The sequence below is a fragment of the Salvia miltiorrhiza genome, chromosome 6 (genome assembly GCF_028751815.1).
Source record: "Salvia miltiorrhiza cultivar Shanhuang (shh) chromosome 6, IMPLAD_Smil_shh, whole genome shotgun sequence".
NCBI lineage: Eukaryota > Viridiplantae > Streptophyta > Magnoliopsida > Lamiales > Lamiaceae > Salvia > Salvia miltiorrhiza.
The window spans coordinates 18,301,684-18,321,549 of NC_080392.1; the positions used below are offsets into that span (position 1 = coordinate 18,301,684).

The window sequence follows — 19,866 nt, forward strand, 5'->3', positions numbered from 1 at the left end:
CTTCGGGCTCATCTGGTTGTGCAGGTTGATCTGATGGGGATGGTTGATCCTTCTTTTGGTGGGTCGAACCATCTTGCTGTAATTGCTATTGAGTGGTATACTTTGCCTTCATGGTCGTTCGGTAGCATGCCCTTGAATCTTTTTGCCCGCCCCTGATCTCCTTGATGCCCCATTTAGTTGGGAACCGAATAACTTGGTGGTAGGTAGATGGCACTGCCTCCATGTCATGGATCCATGGTCGACCAAAAATGACGTTGAATGCGGAAGGGGTATTGATCACTAGGAACTTGGTTGATTGATTCACCCCTTCGGCATAGACATGAAGGTCAATCTTCCCATCGTGGTCTTGGACTCACCACTGAAGCCTATAAGCACGGCGAACTTTTTTTATTATTTTGGACTTGTTCAAGCCCATCTCCCTGATAGCACCAAAAAACAAGATATTGGCAGAACTACCATTATCGATTAGAACACGTATGGTCAAACAATTTAGAAAAAAAAGTGAAATAACTAAAACATCATGGTGAGGGTGAAGAAGCTTGTCTGATTCAGTAGTATGAAAACTGATTGTTTGGGTCGGAAGGGTTGAAGCAGTCTAGCAGGGCATGTTGGTTTTCGCCTTGTTAGACTTCGCTTGTCGGGTATGTTTCTTTGCTGCTAAATGGGTGACCCCGCTTACTTTGGAGCCACCAGATATGACATTCACAGTTCTTTCATGAGGTGGTGGGTTTGGCGGTGTAGCCTCTCTATGGTCATCATGTTTATCTCTTCCTTGTTGTAGGGTTTGCTTGCCCTTCTCGGTTAGGTAATCAGTGAGGTGGCCTTGTTTTAGTAGGTGGGCCACTTCCAACCTGAGGGTGATGCAATCCTCCGTCCAATGCCCATGGTCTGGGTGGAACTCACACCACTTAGACCTGTCCCTCTGGTCGGCTGGGGCCCTCATCCTCTCTGGCCATTTGACCTTGTTATCCAAGTTCTTTAATGCTTCAACTGCTTCAGCGGGGGAGATGGATAGGGCATACTCTGGAATCTTTGCTTTCTCACGGGGGCATCTGTCGGGTGCCCTATCGTACTCATCCCTTCCTCGGCTTTGCCGATAAGGTGGTGGATATGGTTCAGCACGTCTGTCACGACCTGATCTCCTGTCTACTCGATGGTCTCTTTCAGGTCTACTAGGTGGGAAGACCATCTGCATGTTGTATTGGTCTTTCTCCCACTTAATCTGTGCCCAAGCTTGGATCAACATGTCCTCCATGGTTTTGCATGGATACTTGGTGAGGGTCTTATAAAGATCTGAGCCGGGCAACAAACCCTTGCGAAAGGCGGTGACAGCGGTCTGCTCGCTACAGTTGGTAATTGACACCTTCTTCTTGTTGAAGCATCCAATGTAGTCTCGGAGGGGTTCTCCATGTCTTTGTACAATGGCGTACAGGACTTCCGAGATCTTCTCCAATTTCCTGCTACTTGCGTACTGTTGGACAAAAACATCAGTTAGTTGGGCAAAAGAGCTAATAGAGTTATTTGGGAGATTCGTATACCACTGGAGGACCGATCCTATTAGACTAGAACCGAACCCCTTACACATGCACGCCTCCCTCATGTCACGAGGGATGGCCACAGTGAACATCCTTTGGCAATATTGGGCAATATGGTCGTCTGGGTCAGACACGCCATCAAACATCTTCAAGTGAGGGAAGTTGAACTTCTTCGGCATTTCCACTAAAGCTATCTCATCCACGAAGGGCGAGTTAACATAACAGCTCTCTGCATTTTTCTTGATTGGGGCCGGGACTCCTGGGATTCGTTGGATGATGGCCTCCATATCCGCCAATCTTCTAACCAAGGCGGGGTCTAAATTTTGAAGGGTGTTGGACATGCTCTGTCGGCCCTGATCAACCTGAAATGGTTGATCTTGAATGCTGCCATTATGACCAAGTGTGCCTGTTCGCCTTGCTCTATCTGGTTGACCCATTGGGGCATCATGCACGAGGTCACCTTCGTGTGGTTCCGTTGGCACAACATGCCCCTGGGTGGTATCGGTTCAGCTTATCGTGGTAGAATGGTCCACTCCTCCAGTCGTCAGTTGACCTGAGTGAGGGCTCCCATTACATTTATCCCGGTTGTCCCCGGTTGTTCTGGTTGTCCCAGGTGTTTGATCCAAGAAGTGTGTTTCACCTGCATTCACATGAAGATTACCCGTGTTAGGATGAATAACCTTTGATCTATTGTTTCTTACCGAGGATGAAGGGTCATCTGGGTTGATCTCAGTTCCATTTGGTGTGAGCGGGATGTCCTCAATATCTATCATGGGGTTAATACGAACCCGAAATCGGTCAGGGCGTTGCGTATGAATTAGCGGAGGCGTTTGGATCTGGGTGAAAGCGTTCAGTCGGGCGAGTAGCTCTTGGTTTTATTTTTCCAACAACAACCGACTCCCTCTTTCTTGGGCCATCTGGTCCATCAGGGTATTGAGCTTGGCGCCTATCTCCACTTAGGCTAACAACTCGGTTTGTGAGGGAGCCTTGGTCATGTCGCGTGTGTTGTTTGGGGTACTCATGGTAGAGCTCTGTGATTGTTCGTCGGGAATGCTTGATTGCTAGGGCCCCACGGTGGGTGCCAAATTGTTGGGGATAGATCCAACAACTACGGATAAGGACGCCGGGATCGTCCGGTACGATGGGCACTAGCAACCTGAAACACGAATAATGTTAGAGCCCTTCTTAGAGCACCGGTGGAGGTGTCGATGGAAGGGCCTCCGATGCTCAAGTCAGTAAATAATATTAAGGAAAATCGTATTAAAAGTAATTGAAAGTAAAGAAAAGAGTAAATCGGGTCGATCTGGTCTACGGAGTTGAAGGGCAACTGAGCAACGAGCGAGGGTTGTCAGGTCGTCCCGATTGATCTGATCACCGAAAAACCTAAGGCTGAGAGCGCGGAGGCAGAATAGTGCAAGTGGGGAGAGAAGATGGACAGAACGTGTTGGAATGCGAATGATTGTCCGTCTCTATTGACCTAATTGGTCTTTATTTATACCGTGATGGCCTGACGGCTAGGGTTTTGCTAACACGTCTCCCTCAACCCCAGTTGTTCCGATATTTGTGGGGTCGATATCCCTGATTAGTTTCTACCTTCTTTCCCACGTCGCTGCCCTTTCTAGGGTTTGGGTCGATGGGCCTTGATGACCTCGAGTACGGGCTGAATTAATTGAAATTAATTCAGTTTTGTGGATTGGGCTTGACGTATGGGGCCGTGAATGTTTACTCGAATGGGCTATACGAAATTTGCCCACTACAACTTTTAATTATTTGACCAAGTGAATATTATAGTAAGAAAAAGTATGCATTAACATAAATAACTGCAATGTTGTTGGGAACTTAATGGAATATCCTAATCCTTGTTTTGATGATACCAAAATCCATAGGTTTCATTTGTAATAGACTAGAACTGCTCAAACTCAAGTGTTAGAGTTCTTTTTCTAGTTTAGTTGATGTTCTGAAGATTGAAGACTAAAGAACGAAGGACTGAAGAATGAAGACTGAAGTTGCCAATTGAAGCAGCAGTCGAATAATAAGTCTTGAACTGATTACTTAATGCGAGCCACGTGGAATCAGCGGACTGATACTAAAGTAAAGTATCAGTTAAACATTCTTCCTCGGACTGAACCTCCAACGTTCAAGGGAAGCCACGTACTCCAGAAGTACAGCCGCATTAAATGCAGAGATCTCAGGATCGTCCTTTCTCTACAGAGGTCATTCCTACTTGGTGACTACTTTATCAGAGATGTCGCATCTCTTGCTCTTCAACATAGCCGTTCTCACCAAACAAAGAACTTCAAAGATTGAAGCCTCAGCCCAAGTTCAAATTACTCTCTAACGGAAGAAATCTTGAAGACCTTCTCCACCAACGGATCTATTCAAGACTTCTCCTATAAATAGCGCTCGAGGATCACTTCAATCTTCACCGATTCAACAACATAAGCTGAAGCTCTGCCAAAATTGTTTCTCAGCCAAAGCTCAAATTCCCCCAAAGCTTGAATCGAAGAAGAGAATCCCAAAGCTAAAAATCAGTCACTGCTGATTACATAAATTCTCTTAGACCTTAGGCAAACCTTGTTTATCCAAAGCCTAGGTCAAACTAACTCCAATGAACTTGTTCTTTGAAGTTTAGTTGGCAAGATTTCAAACCTCCCTTCGACCGATAGAATCGAGTGTTTGAGTTGCAAAGGAGTTCAGGAAGGTACTCTATCTCCGTGAGGTCCTAGTGTCAGTTCGTGCTAGGAGTGAAAAATCCAACAAGGTGTATTGGTACTGAAGATTGGGTCTTCAGTTGTTTCGGTTGTGTGCACCCGCAAGCACACGTTTTGGTTTGCTGTGCACCCGTAAGCACGAGCATCGGTTTGCAGTGCACCCGTAAGCACTTGCAGAGTGAAGTTGTTAGTCTGATCAACCGACCGTGGATGTAGGAAGTGCTGAACCACGTAAAAATCTCTGTGTTATTTATAGCTTTCAGTATTTAATTTCTTACTTGTGCTCTTCTTCTCATCAACTGAAAACTGATTAATTACAAAGAGAAACTTAAGACTAACAACGTGCTCAACTCAAAAGGCTATTGCGAAACGAAAGTTTTCCGCTGCTTGTGTTATCAGTCTGACTGATCTGTCCTCTGACAGTCAGTGAGATTTATAACATCTCTGTTTATCAAACTCGACTGAAGCCTTACGTACATCAGTTAAGTTCCTGTGACTTAACTGATAACTCCTTACTGAAGAGCCTTTCAGTATCAGTCGTCAACCCTATTTTGGTCAAAACTATTTTCAGTAAACAGGTGTCTGAGTTTGTGTTTGTAGTTTCATTTTTGATCTCTGTATTGAGATCTTCGAAAAATAGCCTATAGGTGTATTTCCCCCCCCCTCCCTTATACACCTATTCGAGACCCTCCGGACCTAACAAATGTTATTTTTACTCGCGATAATTTGTATTTTTACCTATTTAATAAAGTAATTATTGTTGTGAGAAAAAGTAATAGTGATATGGAGAAATGTAAGCTTTCAAAATTATTATATTTATTGTAATTATTTTTGAAAATAAATGTAATTATTGATGTGAAGAAAAGTAATATTATGTTATAACTTTTATTCTTAGTTATTTGGTTAAGTAATTATTGTCGTCACAAAAAGTAATTATTGTTGCATGAAATGTAATGTTTCTATATTATTACATTTGTTCACTATAATTGTTACTTTTATTCATGAGAATTTATACTTTTAGTTATTTGATAAAATAATTCTTATTCTAAGAAAAAATAATTGTTTATATGTATAAAAGTAATGTTGTTTTTACTCGTTAGAACTTGTAATTTTGTATATTTGGTCAAGTAATCATTGTCAAAAGTAATTATTGATATGATGAAATGTAATGTTTATAAATTATTACATTTGTTATTTTTATTCATAAGAACAAATGTATATCTTATATTTATTAAAAGTAAATATTTCTTATAAGGGTTCAAGATTTAGTGTTTAGGGTTTAGGATTTTATAAAATATATAATACTTTGTATTGAATGAATGTAAATACTTATATTAATATAAGTATACATATATGCTAACAAATGTATATTTTATGCTTAATAAACGTAAATATTCCTATTAGGATTTAGTGTTCAAAGTTTAGGGTTTAGTGTTCAGGGTTTAATGTTTTTAAAAAATATAATACTTTATATTGAATAAAGTTAAATATTTATATTAACATAAGTATTTATATTTAGGGCGGTTCGCACCTTTTTTCAGAAATCTTACTTACCGAATGGTTGTAATTCAAGCCGTATGGTTCTGCTCCCCAAGAAAGAGGAAGTCCAATCGGTCACGGATCTTAGACCAATTGTGCTCTCTAACTTCTTCTATAAAATTATTCCCAAGATCCTTGCCACGCGGTTGAGTGTTGTGGCCGCCAGATATGTGACAGCTAATCAGTTTGGCTTCATTAGTGGACGTTCGATTCATGATTGCATTATGCTCGGTTCGGAGGGGGTGAATTGCATGCGGCGCACCGGGGGTGGCATTAATATGGCATGTAAAATTGACATCACTAAAGCTTTTGATACTCTTCGTTGGGATTTTCTTCTCAAAGTGTTGAGAGTGGGAGGCTATGACAATAAGTTTGTGAGATGGATTGATATCATTCTTCGTTCGGCACGTCTGTCCATTTTATATAACAGCAACTCTCATGGCTATTTTGCTTGCTCCCGGGGTGTTAGGCAAGGTGATCCTCTGTCGCCTATCTTGTTTGGTATTGCTGAGGATGTTCTGAGTTCTCTTTTTCACAATTGTGTTGCTTCCGGTCAGCTTGTTCCCATGAATATGAGACGTGGGAGTCTTTTTCCGACGCATCTTTTATATGCGGACGACATTCTTCTGTTTTGTAAGGCGACGGTGGATAATGCTGCTATCATCAGGAACATCTTGCATGTTTACGGTTCGATCTCTGGTCAAAATTATAATCCGGCTAAGTCCAATATCTTCTTTTCTGATAAGGTCTCTCACTCTTTGAGACGGGCCATTGGACATCACCTGGATTTTCGGATGGGGGTTCTGCCTTTTCAGTACCTAGGTGTTCCTCTTTTTGTGGGGCGAACTCGAGCTTCATTTTTTCGTCCGATTCATGATAAGATTGTGAATAAATTTTCCAGATGGCGTGGGAAACATTTATCGATGGCGGGTCGGATATGTCTTGTTAAATCTGTTATTCAGAGTTCTCTAACTCACTCCATGATGATTTACAGGTGGCCTCGCTCTCTGTTAAAGGAGTTAGATGCACATTGTCGCAACTTTATCTGGACTGGGAATGCTCAGAAGAAGCCCAACTGCACGGTGGCTTGGGATAGAATTTGTGCTATCAAAGAGGAGGGTGGGTTGGATGTTAGATCTTTCTCTATGATAAATAGTTGCTTTCTCATGAAACGGGCTTGGAAAGTGATTTGTGGTACGGATTTTGGTTATGACATCATGCGCGACAGGTATCTCACGCCGTTTGGTCAGACTAAAGCGGTTGCTGCCCCTTCTTCAATCTGGATGAGTCTCCGCAGCGAAATTCCTCAATTAATCAGTGATACTTATTGTAGTGTCGGTAATGGCCAGTTGGTTAACTTCTGGACAGATGATTGGTTGGGTTTTCTGATTGCTGATAAATGTGGTGTCCCTCACTTCATGCGAGATTTTCTTACTCAGTCGGTTGCTGAGTACTTTTATGATGGTATCTGGCATTTTACTCAAAGTTTTGTGGATACCTTCCCTGAGATTGTTTGTAAGATCATTCTTGCTCCGGTTGGTGATGATTCTGATATTCGATATTGGAAGCCGTCTCTTCATGGGAATGTTACTTCGGCCTTGGCTTTTTCTCATCACTGTCACAGATTTCCTAAAGTCAAATGGGGGACTTGGCTTTGGGAGAAGCATATTCCGGTACGTCGTTCTCTGGTTAGTTGGCGGATTCTTCAGGGCAGAATGCCGACTTTTGACAGGCTTATTCAGCATGGTTTGATTATGCCTAATCGTTGCGTTTTTTGTATGGCTGAAGGGGAGTCCATGGATCATATTTTTTGGCAGTGCTCGAAGGTGCGCCCTCTTTGGCACAAATTTTTGGATTGGTTTCAGCAGGCTCATATGTTGGATGCTTCGGACATTCACAGTTTCTTTGTTTACGCTTGGAATCAGAAGATGAGTCCTCAGATTGCTTGCTTCTGGAAAGCAGGAATCATTACTTTGATTTGGAGTTTATGGAGTCAACGGAACAGATGCATTTTTGAGGATGAGAGCTTTGCCCCTATGCGTTTCCTGCAGGTGGTCAAGGTATCTTTTTTGGATATGGAGAATAATTTCACTAAATTAGGTTCAATGCATAATTCTTGTGATGATCTTTTGGTGGTTAAAAATATTGGGGTCAGACCGCGGGCGTATCCTCCGCCGGAGTTTATCAATGTTTATTGGTGGCCTCCCGTCAATAATTGGATTAAGGTTAATACCGACGGCTCGGCGCTTGGTGCTCCTGGCAAGATCGGTGCCGGAGGTGTCTTCAGAGATAAGTTCAGTTGGGTCAGGGGTTGCTTTCATGTGAAAGGAGGCATCGGTTTTGCGTTTGAAGCTGAACTTCTTGCTGTGATTACGGCAATTCAGATTGCTCATGCAAGACACTGGCGTCAACTTTGGATTGAGTCTGACTCAACCTATATCGTGCATCTCCTGCATGAGAGATCAACCTCGGTTCCGTGGCGCTTTGCGGCTATTTGGAAAAGGATTCTTTTGCTCCTAAAGGATTTTCAAATTCAAATTTCTCATATCTATCGCGAGGGGAATAAAGTGGCTGATATTTTAGCCGCAGATGAGCGACATGAGGGCTGGTGGCCTCATGAGATTGAGGTGATTCATGATGCTGTTAGACTGGATATTTCTTGTCATAGTCATATTCGGATCGCAGGTTAGCTGGAAGTTTATGTTTGGATGGCGATCGTGGGAGTTCTGGAGGGGCTGCATTGATGAGCTGCGCTGCGGCTTTGGTTTCTGGAGTTGCTTTTGGCATGGTCGTTGCTTGTTGGGCAGATCGCGCAATCGGAGATTTCACAGAGTTTTAGTTTCCGGCGACGACCTCACTACGCTCTGATCGTGGTTTAGTGGTAAGCTCACGGCGACGGCATCTTACCGGCTGTGTTGCTTACTTATGTTTGTCTTCTTTGTTCGAGCTAACGGCGACAGAATCTTACCGGCAGTATAGATTTCCTTTCTGGGCTACTTGGCGACGGCGTCTCACCGACAAGTTGCCTTTGCGGGGTGAGAGCCGGGTTGGTTTGGGGACGATGGTTAGGCCGGAGTTCCGGAAAATTAACCCTCCGCTCTCGCCCCCCTTCTTTTCGTTTTTTTAGACGGGCACTCTTTTTCCTTTCTACGGTCTTTCCCTATGGGTTTTCCGTAGAAAGGTTTTAACGAGGCTCGGCCCTTAGTCTGCTTCTCCTGTGCTCTCAAGGGTTTCTTTGGTTTTTTTTCTTTTCCTTTATTAATAAAATCGCAGTTTAATAATATATTAACATAAGTATATATTTATGCGAATAAATGAATATCGTATGCTTATTAAAAGTAAATATTCTTATTAGGATTTACGATTTAGTGTTTAGGGTTTATGGTTTAACGTTCAGGGTTTAGGATTTAGAAAATAACAATACTTATGCTTATTAAATGTATATTTTATATTTATTAAAAGTAATTGTTGTTTTAATAAAAGTAATTATGCATATGAAGAAATGTAATATTTTAAAATTATTATTTTTTGGGCAAATTGCATGAAAATACCCCACTTTATACCAAAATCTGGTTTTTTGACAATCTTTTTTTTTTTGTTGCAAAAATTTCAACTACCTTTCAATTTGTTGCAATGTCCGACCCGTTAAATTTTCCGGCCAAATTAAATCTGAGTTGGCAGCCGGAATGCCAACGTGGCATCAGAAATGCCAAATCACACCCACCATCCCCCTCCCATGTCACCCTCCTCTCCCACGTCACCCTCTCTCTCTCTCTCTCTCTCTCTATCTCTCTCTCTCTCTCTTCCCCCATCCTCCTTCCCCATCTCCTCGTCGGCTCTCTCTCTCTTCCCCCAAAAACGTCGGTCTTCTTCCCCCTGCGCAGACCCTTCCCCCTCCTCCACCACCCCGGCGCCGCCGTGTCTTCTCCGGTCGGCGAACCCTCCCCCTCCTCCACCCCTCTGAAGCCGATGATATTGGCTCTAGAAGAACAGCACAGCCCATCTCTCGCCGAGCAGCTGAAACCTTTATCCACCACCGCCCTCCATGCTCTCCCTCCAGCGCCAGAAACGCTCATCTCCTTACTCCCCACAATCCCCAAATCAAGGACTTCCAGAATTTTGCCAAGAAATTGAACGATTGCGAAGAATCCGCATTCTCGGATGCAATTGAGAAAATCCCCCACCCGCCCACCAGAAAAAAAAAAGCTATTGCTGCTCAACAGCTTGCGCCCATGGCGGAAAACCCTATTTTTCTTCGATTGGGTGAAAGCCCGAAACACGTTTCCCATGGAGACCATCTTTTACAATGTCACCATGAAATCTCTATGATTTGGCCGCCAATTTCGGCACATTGAGGCTCTCGCGCTGGAGATGGTGGAGAAGAGAATCCTTCTAGACAACATCACGTATTCTACTATTATCACCTGCGCAAAAAGGTGCAATCTTTTCGATAGAGCCGTGGAGTGGTTTGAGATGATGTATAAAACTAGTCTGATGCCTGATGAGGTCACTTATTCTGCAGTTCTGGATGTGTATGCGAAATTGGGGAAAATTGAGATTCTGGGCAGATCTGGGCGATTGTGGTAGCGGTGGAGGAAGTGAGAGAGAGGGAGAGAGCCGACAGAGGTCCCAGATAATGTCGGCCCTCAAGCCGGCGGCCAATGAGGTGGCGCACGGTGATGAGTGCCTGATTGTATGAATTGTTTTTGGTTTATGTATGAATTATTTGTAATTAACGGTTGAGATTACATTTTTTGTGTATTGTATAATTCATTAAATAAATGAAAAAAATTCATACGAACTTGTGGCTGAAGGGTATAATGAGTGCCTGATTGCATGAATTATTTTTGGTTTATGTATGAATTATTTGTTTTAGCCTCACCCTATATCTATTGCATGAATTATTTTTTATTTATGTATGAATTTTTATCTGTTGCATGAATTATTTTTGGTTTATGTATGAATTTTTCCGTTTTTGAATAATCTGATTGCATGAATTATTTTGGGTTTATGTATGAGTTATTTTGTTATAACGATTATTTAGTAATTTCATGTTCATATGAATTTAATGTATATGATTTCTGAATTTATTGGGTATTGAAGTAGTTATGAAATGTTAATTACTATCAGAAACGTGATCTCTTAATTTAGGGGGGCGATATTTATTATAATATTGTAATTACCTTCTTATCTTCAACCATGATCTAGCGTTAATTATAGGGTTAAGTACCAAATCCCCCCCCAACGTTGGGGCCCCTATCGCAAATAGGACCCTATACTCAGGGTAAGCGCTGTTTACTACCTCAACGTGGCTAATTTTAAACAAATCCCCCCCTGCGTTTTAACGGCCCCAAACGTCGTCTGTGATTTTTTTTTAATTTTAATGCAGGTGGGCCCCATTTTCTCTCTCCAGCAAATCCCCAACCTCCGCTGCCGCTTCCCTCGCCACCTCCAGCTCAGCCCTTATCTCTCTCCAGCACATATCAATCGATGAGCGGCCATGGAGGACCGCCGCCGCTGCCATTTTCGCCCTCTTTCGCGACCGGCGGCGTCTGAACTTCGGCCGCGCCGTCCCGTTCGGCGGTGTCTCGATCTCTCTCTTCTGCTCACAGTCTCGGCAACAGCAGTCAAGGAGAGGCTGCTGCCCTCGCTCCTCGAACGCCTGCACCGCTTCTCGTCGCCACCGGCGTCTGTGCCGCCTCGCCTTCGCCCAGCCCCAGTCGCCGCCTCCACCACCATCACAGATCTACCGCCTTCCTTGACGGCCTCTGTCGCCTACCCACAGCAATCCATTCTCCTCCTCCGCCGCACAAATTGGGGGTTCGATTTCTCCAAAAATTGGGGTTTGATTCTCAATTTCTCGACCTCCCTCTGAATTGGGGTTCGCCTCGCCGTCCGTCTCTTCAATTTTCGGTGGCATAAACGAGGGCGGCGGGGGCACGGTGGCGATTGTGGTTAGAATCCTGTGCAGACACATTTGGGAAGAGGATCCGCGGCGGCGCGTGGTGGAGAGATGCGGAGGGAGATAATCCGTGGAAGGATTTCGATCGGAGAAGGAATCGTATAGTATTTAAGAGGGCCCACCTGCATTAAAATAAAAAATAAAAAAAATTCACAGACGGCGTTTGGGGCCGTTAAAACGCAGGGGGGATTTGTTTAAAATTAGCCACGTTGAGGTAGTAAACAGCGCTTACCCTGAGTATAGGGTCCTATTTGCGATAGGGGCCCCAACGTTGGGGGGGATTTGGTACTTAACCCTTAATTATATATCCTAAATCTGAATAAAATCTGGCCGTCCAAACAATTAAAATCAAAGGTCTATAATGGTTTTTATTTTATATACTAAAATTAGTTTTTATTTTAGCGCAACCCTATATAGATATAAAAACTTTTTTATATGTATTGCACATGTTCAATTACTAGTGTAATTTTAAAGTCTAAATTAAAAATAAACTAGTATACGCCCATTTGTGCAATGCACGACGGATATTGAAATTTAACGATAAATTTAAATAAATAATAAAAAAATTCAAAATATAAACAAATAAAAAATATGTTTTAATAAAGGGTTAAGTATCAGATTCCCCTCTATCGATGGCGTCCCTATCGCGTTTAGCCCCCTACCGTCAGGGGGGAGAGCTGCCCACTACCTCAACGTGGCTTTATCGCACCAATTCCCCCCCCCCCCCCCCGCCTTTTAACGGACGTGACACCATCGATAGGGGGAAATCTGGTACTTAACCCAAAAATGTTTTTATGATCCGTCTCTCCCTCTCAAGCTCTGCCACCGCGACTCCTCCTCCGGCGAAGGGCCGTTGGCCGGCCTCCATCTCCGTCGCCTCTTCCACTACCATCGTCACCACCACCACCACGTCTTCCTCCGTCTCCACAAGTTCAGGAACCAAAAGTTCAACACCCAACAGTTTCCACCACCATCCCTCTCTCCCCCGCCTTTGTCCCAAATTCCGGCTGTAGGAGCTTCGCCGATGAAGACGACAGAATCCACAGAAACCTAGATCTGCAGAGAGAGAGCCCATTCCGTATCTTGGCAGCCCATTTCCCCCACTTATGACTGGTGCCTCTGAGGGGTAGGTCGATGCCGACGAGAATGGAGAGGTGGCGAACATCATCGTGAGCGCTGAGAGTGCTGAGATTGGCGTCGGAGCCGGCGAATTTATAATTCACTTTGATGACACCAATGGTGCCGCCGCTGCTTCCGCAAACTGAATTTAGAGAGAGAAAATTGAGGAGCGGCGGGAGAAGGGAGAGCAGTAGAGGGCGGAAGTGCGGCTCCATTTTCTGTTTCTCACCTTCTCCGACGGGTAATCGATGTCGATTGGCTTCGTCGGAGGGAGCAGCAGCGGCGGATTCTGCCAATTGGCTTCACCGGAGGTGTCGATGGGTGTGAGGCGGTGAGGCGCCAGATCTGAAAATCAAGGAGAGAGAGAGAGAGAAAGATGAGTTAACGTCCGTTAACGGACGTTAAAAGGCGGGGGGGGGGGGAAATTGGTGCGATAAAGCCACGTTGAGGTAGTGGGCAGCTCTCCCCCCTGACGGTAGGGGGCTAAACGCGATAGGAACGCCATCGATAGGGGGAATCTGGTACTTAACCTTTTAATAAAATATAATAATGGGTTAAGTACCAAATCCCCCCCCCCAACGTTGGGGCCCCTATCGCGTATAGGACCCTATAGTCAGGGTAAGCGCTGTTTACTACCTCAACGTGGCTAAACCTAAGCAAATCCCTCCCCCCCCCCGCATTTTAACGGCCCCAAACGCCGTTATTTAATTTTTTTATTATTATTTTAATGAAGGTGGGCCCTATTTCACACGTCACTGCCACCAACCTTCTCCCCCATCCCCGCCGCCGCCGCCCCCAGACATGTTCTCCCCCAACCTCCGCTGCCGCTTCCCCCGCCACCGCCAGCCATGCCTTTCACCGCCGCTCATCGGACTCTTAACAATTCGAGAGACAAACAAACCATGATAACAAATTCACCCAAAGACTCACGTTTCAATAAAATTCGAAAACAACTTAAGATTCAATTTTTTTAAATCTGAAATTCCTTTACTTATCTTGGTTTGGGTTGTTGAGAGTCGAAGGGTGGGGAGGGTTCCTTTTCGTTTCTGGGGCTGCATGTTCGACTGGGAGAGGCGGCGGCACAAGGCGGCGACGACTGGGGCTGGGCGAAGGCGAGGCGGCACAGGCGCCGGTGGCGACGAGAAGCAGTGCAGGCGTTCGAGGAGCGAGGGCAGCAGCCTCTCCTTGACTGCTGTTGCCGAGACCGTGAGGAGAAGAGAGAGATCGAGACACCGCCGAACGGGACGGCGCGACCGAAGTTCAGACGCCGCCAGTCGCGAAAGAGGACGAAAATGGCAGCGGTGGCGATCCTCCATGGCCGCTCATCGATTGATATGTGCTGGAGAGAAAGAAGGGCTGAGCTGGTGGTGGCGGGGGAAGCGGCAGCGGAGGTTGGGGATTTGCTGGAGAGAGAAAATGGGGCCACCTTTATTAAAATAATTTAAAAAAATTAAATAACGGCGTTTGGGGCCGTTAAAACGCGGGGGAGAGGGGGATTTGCTTAGGTTTAGCCACGTTGAGGTAGTAAACAGCGCTTACCCTGACTATAGGGTCCTATACGCGATAGGAGCCCCAACGTTGGGGGGGAGGGGGATTTGGTACTTAACCCTATAATAATTCACATCAATTACTCAATAAAATCCTGAATTTAAAAATGTAAATTTTCAATTTATAGAAAGTGTAATGATAATTATAGTTATTATATAAATTTAAAAATTGTTCGATAATGAAAATTTGCATTATGCATATATTATTCATCATAATAAATAGTAATTTTATACACAAACATAAATAAAAAGTTATAGATTTTTAATAAAGAGAAAGCAAATAAAATATTTAAATTTTTCATAACTTATTCATTTTTGAAGATTTTTATACTATACTGCATATTGATTATTTTTTCATGATCAAATTTGATGACGTTTAAAAAATAACTATTCAACATAAAAAAGTAAAAAGAAAAAAAATAGTTAAAATTTTGGTAGAAGAAGAGAGAGAAAAAGAGAGAGAAAAAACTCATCTTTTATTATATAGATTTCTTGAATTCGAGTTTTCTCCGTCCGCCAAGATTATGTAAAAATTACTATATTTGGCGTCCGCCAAGATTATGTCACTTTCCTTTTATGGCAATGGTCCCACCACCATCTTTAATATTTTATCCTTACTAACACTCTTTATTTACAAAAAACCCACTCAAAATTCAATCTCAACCACACATCTCATAAAGTGGTGGGACCCTTTCTCCACTACATCAAAATCATCACCAATTTTATTAAATCTTGTGCCCAAGCAATTTTACATAATTTTGGCGGACGGAGGGAGTAACAAATTATACTTGGAGTTGGGAGATCCTATTTCCCCGTTCCTTTTTAGGTTTGGTTCAATTTGACAGAAAATGTAATTGGATTGCTATAAGTTATCTGACACCATTTATCTTTATTTATATATATATAAAAAGCAAAGTAAATGTAATTGCAAGGATATAATTGGAAATTGAGTAAAAAAAATTATAAAACAACTTAACAAACTTGCGACTACTACTTCCTACAAAACCGTGCCTTTTTCCTTTTTTTAAGGTACAACTCATTGTTTTCATTTAATTGAAAATTGTGTTTCAAATGTAGTCAATTGTTCTTCTTTTATATATATATATATATATATATATATATATATAGGGAGAGGTTCAAATAAGAACCACTAAATAAAATTAGAACGGAGAACCATTTTAAGCCATTCGATCATCAAGATCTACGGTGGATGCATCATCTTGGTGGATGAATGCAGATCCTGGGTTCGAATCCTGAAGGGACCAAAATTTTTATTATTTTCGGATGCATTAAATTTAATAGCGAATGCATTAATTTATATAGCAGATGCATTGATTTTAATGGTTCTTATGTTCTCACGATAAGTGTGGTTCTCATTATAACCACACCCTATATATATATATATATATATATATATATATATATATATAAAATAACGAAATTAATTATTATATATCTCTAAATAAACTCAAAAAAAATTATTTTCTTATTTCTCTTTATTTATTTATTTATGATACTTTGATTATTATATTATGCATTTAAAATTAATTTAATGTATAAAATATATGAATAAAACAAAATAACATTACTATAAAAAGACATCTAATTACAAATTATAGTCTATTTGTGCATATCACATGTCGTGCATATTTTTTTATCAGATTAAATCAATAAGTATAAAAAATTCATATATATTACTCAAGTCTAAAATTATGTGTAAATTATTTACATAAAAAAATTTCTAAAAATATGTTATCTGATATTATTATTTTCTTAATTTTGATTTTAATTTTCAATATTTATTTCATCGTCAAATAAATGAAAATTAAATTCAAGATTCAATAATCCAAATTTTATTGAATCAAAAGTTATAAGAGATAAAGAAAATCTTACATGTTTTGATTAATTTGTTCAAAATTAGTGTTGTTTTCTAAATATGACAACTTTTTTTTTAATTAATGTATGTATTTTTTTTTTTATCTTTGATAGGTATTAAATTAAGTTTGAATGTCTTTACGTGTTTATTAATATGTCAAAATTATGTGTTGAAATATGATCTGTCAAGGACCAATATGCTTAATAGCAACCATTTCCATCCCTTAAATTATGAAGATTTTTGGTGAAATTATAGCTTTGATGACTGAATTTTTGGTTTAAAGTTTGAATCTCATAGATTGCCTTGAATCTCATAGTTTTTTTTTTTTTTAATTCATCATTTTTCACACTAAATTAATAATGTTACATAGAAAATTCATACAAAACTTATTTTATGCGATAAATCTGGTTTAATTTGTACAATTATAGAAACTCCCTATATAAGTAATACATTTATATATAAACACATGTTATATTTTTGTATAAATTACATGCGTTATATTAAAATATTAGATCACTTTGCAAAAATTAATTTCAGTATCAAATTTTTAGTTTTATTAGTTTATATTAATATTATAAAACATATATATGCATATTTTACACGAGTCTAAATTCACATTTATCGCGCATAGCGCGGGAGGTATACTAGTACTATATTAAAAAACTAAAATTTCAATTTGAAATCAATTTTTTAAAAATTTAATGACTATTTTAGTCATTAATAAAATTGAAAATGTACTTTTGAACAATATATTTTTTTCTTTTTATTTTCTTTTTCTTTATCTTCTTATTTTATTTTATTTTATTTCATTCTAAAATTGTGAAATTCGATTAATTATAAAATATTTAATATGCTTATCAAATTAAAAATCACGAGTTTCACGTTTTAATTTGTGTACGCTAGAGTAACAAAAAGGTCATTCGTATACTAGAAGGTGACTTGTTTATTTATTTATTTTTATAAATTATATAAATAAATAAATAAATTTAAAGATCGCACGACAGATGATTCGTATCGATGACCTTAGGTCTTGGACACACTTGTTTATTTATTTCTTATTTGTAATCAGAGTAAGTAAGAAGAGGGTGATTCTATTCATAGCCTCATTTTTTCTCTTTATAGCTTCTTTACTAAAATATATTAAAAATAATAATTTATATACTAATTTACCCTCATAGCTCCCAAATTCAAATTTTCATCTTACGGATTTTGTAGCCCCCAAATTCCACAATACATGAAATCCGCAAAATTGATTAATATGAAACACATTACAAAACCCACTGTGCATTTAATGCATAAATGCACAGAGAAAGAGAGATGAAGACTCATTGCTGAGTTTGAGAAACTGATTCTGATTCTACTGAGCATTTGAACAAATGAACTTGACAAATTATGCTAATTCACAATTGCAATTATTCAATATGAAATCAACCCTGTTGGAAGATCTCAACGCCCTAAATCCTCAATTCCAGTGGAAACCCTCGCAACTCTCTCAAATCCACGTTCATTCCATCAATTTTCGCGCCCGACGATCGCAGATTCAGCTACCCACTTCTACATCCCCAACAATTCCAGACAACTCAGCGCCGAAACCGACAGGGAAGTCGACAAAGTCAACCTCAAATTTGCGGAAGCTCGCGAGGAGATAGAGTCGGCGATGGACTCTAAAGAAACTGTGTACTTCAACGAAGAGGCCGAGTGCGCGCGTGAATCCGTCGGCGAGGTTCTGGAATTGTACGAGGGGCTGCTGCGGAGGCTGCCGGAGGGCGAGAGAGCGTCGATTCAGCGGGCGATGGGGCTCAAAATCGAACAATTGAAAGCTGAGCTCGTTCAATTGAATGAGTAGTGAGTTGAATAATCTGTCTTCTCTTATATTTTAATTTAATTTTGTTTACCAGTAAGCTATTATCGACTTATTTTTTCACGATATTAAACTATGGAATCGAGCAATATGAAATCAACCCATATCAACACAATTTCAAGGGGTTCGATTATCTTCTTACCGCTTCTTATTCCGACGACTTCCCACTTCTTCTTCTTCTTCTCTTTTTCTTTTTCCAGATTTGAGGTTTGTTCTGGGAATATTGGTGGCTCCGTGGCTACAGGATTTTAAGGATTTTTTAGGAATTTATTGATAGATTAAGGATAAAATAGTATATTCCTTATTTTTTATATTTTAATTTTTTTTAAGGCTATAAAGAGTAAAAAATGGGCTATGAATAGAATTACCCGTAAGAAGAAGGTATGAACGTGTATTTATTAACTAATATCCATTTTATAGAAAAGTCAATCCATCAAATTACAAATTATACAGTCCACGAACCATTGAGGTAATTTTATTATTGTCTTTTGAAAATTACTCCACCAAAATCCCCTTATAAGTATTACTTCCAAACTCTCATGACCGAATTTTTTTCATGAATATGGGAAAGTGAAGAGAAGCTTTTATAATCGCAACAAAAAAGTGAGTAAGATTTATTGACGAATATAACACGTCGGGCATAAATTGTTAAACTTAATGAAGTATTCATTTGGGATTATTGTCGGAAAATACTCATAGTTTGTCAATTTTCTGATTTATAACATGACCTTTAAATTTTGCCAAAAAATACACTAATTTTAAATTTAATCTCAATTTTAACATAATTTAAATTTGTGCAAAATAAAAATCTATGTGGCAATTAAGTTCTACAAATTAAAATCCTAGCTGGAAATAAAATCTTGGAACGAAATATCCTACAAATTTAAAATCCTACATGGACAATTTTAAAGTACTACAAATTAGTAAGTAATATCTAAATTAAAGCCCTAAACGAGAATATATATCCTAATCTAAGAATTATCTAACCCCTAAAATTAGCAGCCGCAATTCTTAGAACAAGTCGATATCATCAAATTAGCCTTCAATTATGTTGTGTTTGTGTATTCTGATTTTTTGTTTTTCAATTTGAATTTCAGAATTTGAGTGTTTTGACTGTTAGCATATGGTACTTCTAAATATATATAACTAGCAGTTGCATTCGTGCGACCCACGAAAAATATTTTTATATTTTATTACATATAAAATTGATTATCATTTGATTATTATATAAAAATTCTAAATATAATTAAAAATACTATAATTTAAGATAAAAATATATTTTAGTTTAATATACAAATAATAAAGAATAATTCATATTTATAAAAAATGATATTGTTAAAAAAAACATTATAAGTTAAAAGATAATTAAAAAAATATAGATTTATTCAAAAAAAAAAGGAGAGAGGAGAGAGAATTTTCTTAACTTTTAATCTTTAAATAAATACTATAAATTTTATATTTTAAATCCAATATTTACATAACATATATCAAGATAATTTAGCTAGATAGGATGCTCAGAAGAAAGCATGACGTCCCTCTCTCTCTCAAACCCTAACCCTATTCTTGAGATTTGATTACACAGCCGCCGTTCATGACTTCCGACCGTCTGCTTCCGACGTCGGCAGACCGGAGTGGCCTTAACCTCCCTCCGGTCTCTAGTAACTTCAACCCTCGTTCGCTGAATGCTCCGGTTCGCGAGTTCAACCGCGTACCTTC

The 19,866-nt window shown here is 40.0% G+C and overlaps 1 protein-coding gene and 1 long non-coding RNA gene across 2 annotated transcripts; both read right to left on the reverse strand.

Moving 5' to 3' along the window:
• Positions 1 to 595: 595 nt before the first annotated feature.
• On the reverse strand, positions 596 to 1,972 carry LOC130990601 (uncharacterized). The gene has a single exon (XM_057914825.1). The coding sequence runs from the start codon at positions 1,970 to 1,972 to the stop codon at positions 596 to 598; it is 1,377 nt and encodes a 458-aa protein (XP_057770808.1).
• A 15,548-nt stretch (positions 1,973 to 17,520) lies between these two features.
• Positions 17,521 to 18,493, reverse strand: LOC130990296 (uncharacterized). Its single transcript, XR_009090914.1, has 2 exons — positions 18,293 to 18,493; positions 17,521 to 18,109 (listed from the first exon to the last, which is right to left on the reverse strand). It is a non-coding gene; the product is annotated as an uncharacterized LOC130990296 (long non-coding RNA).
• Between the last annotated feature and the right edge of the window lie 1,373 nt (positions 18,494 to 19,866).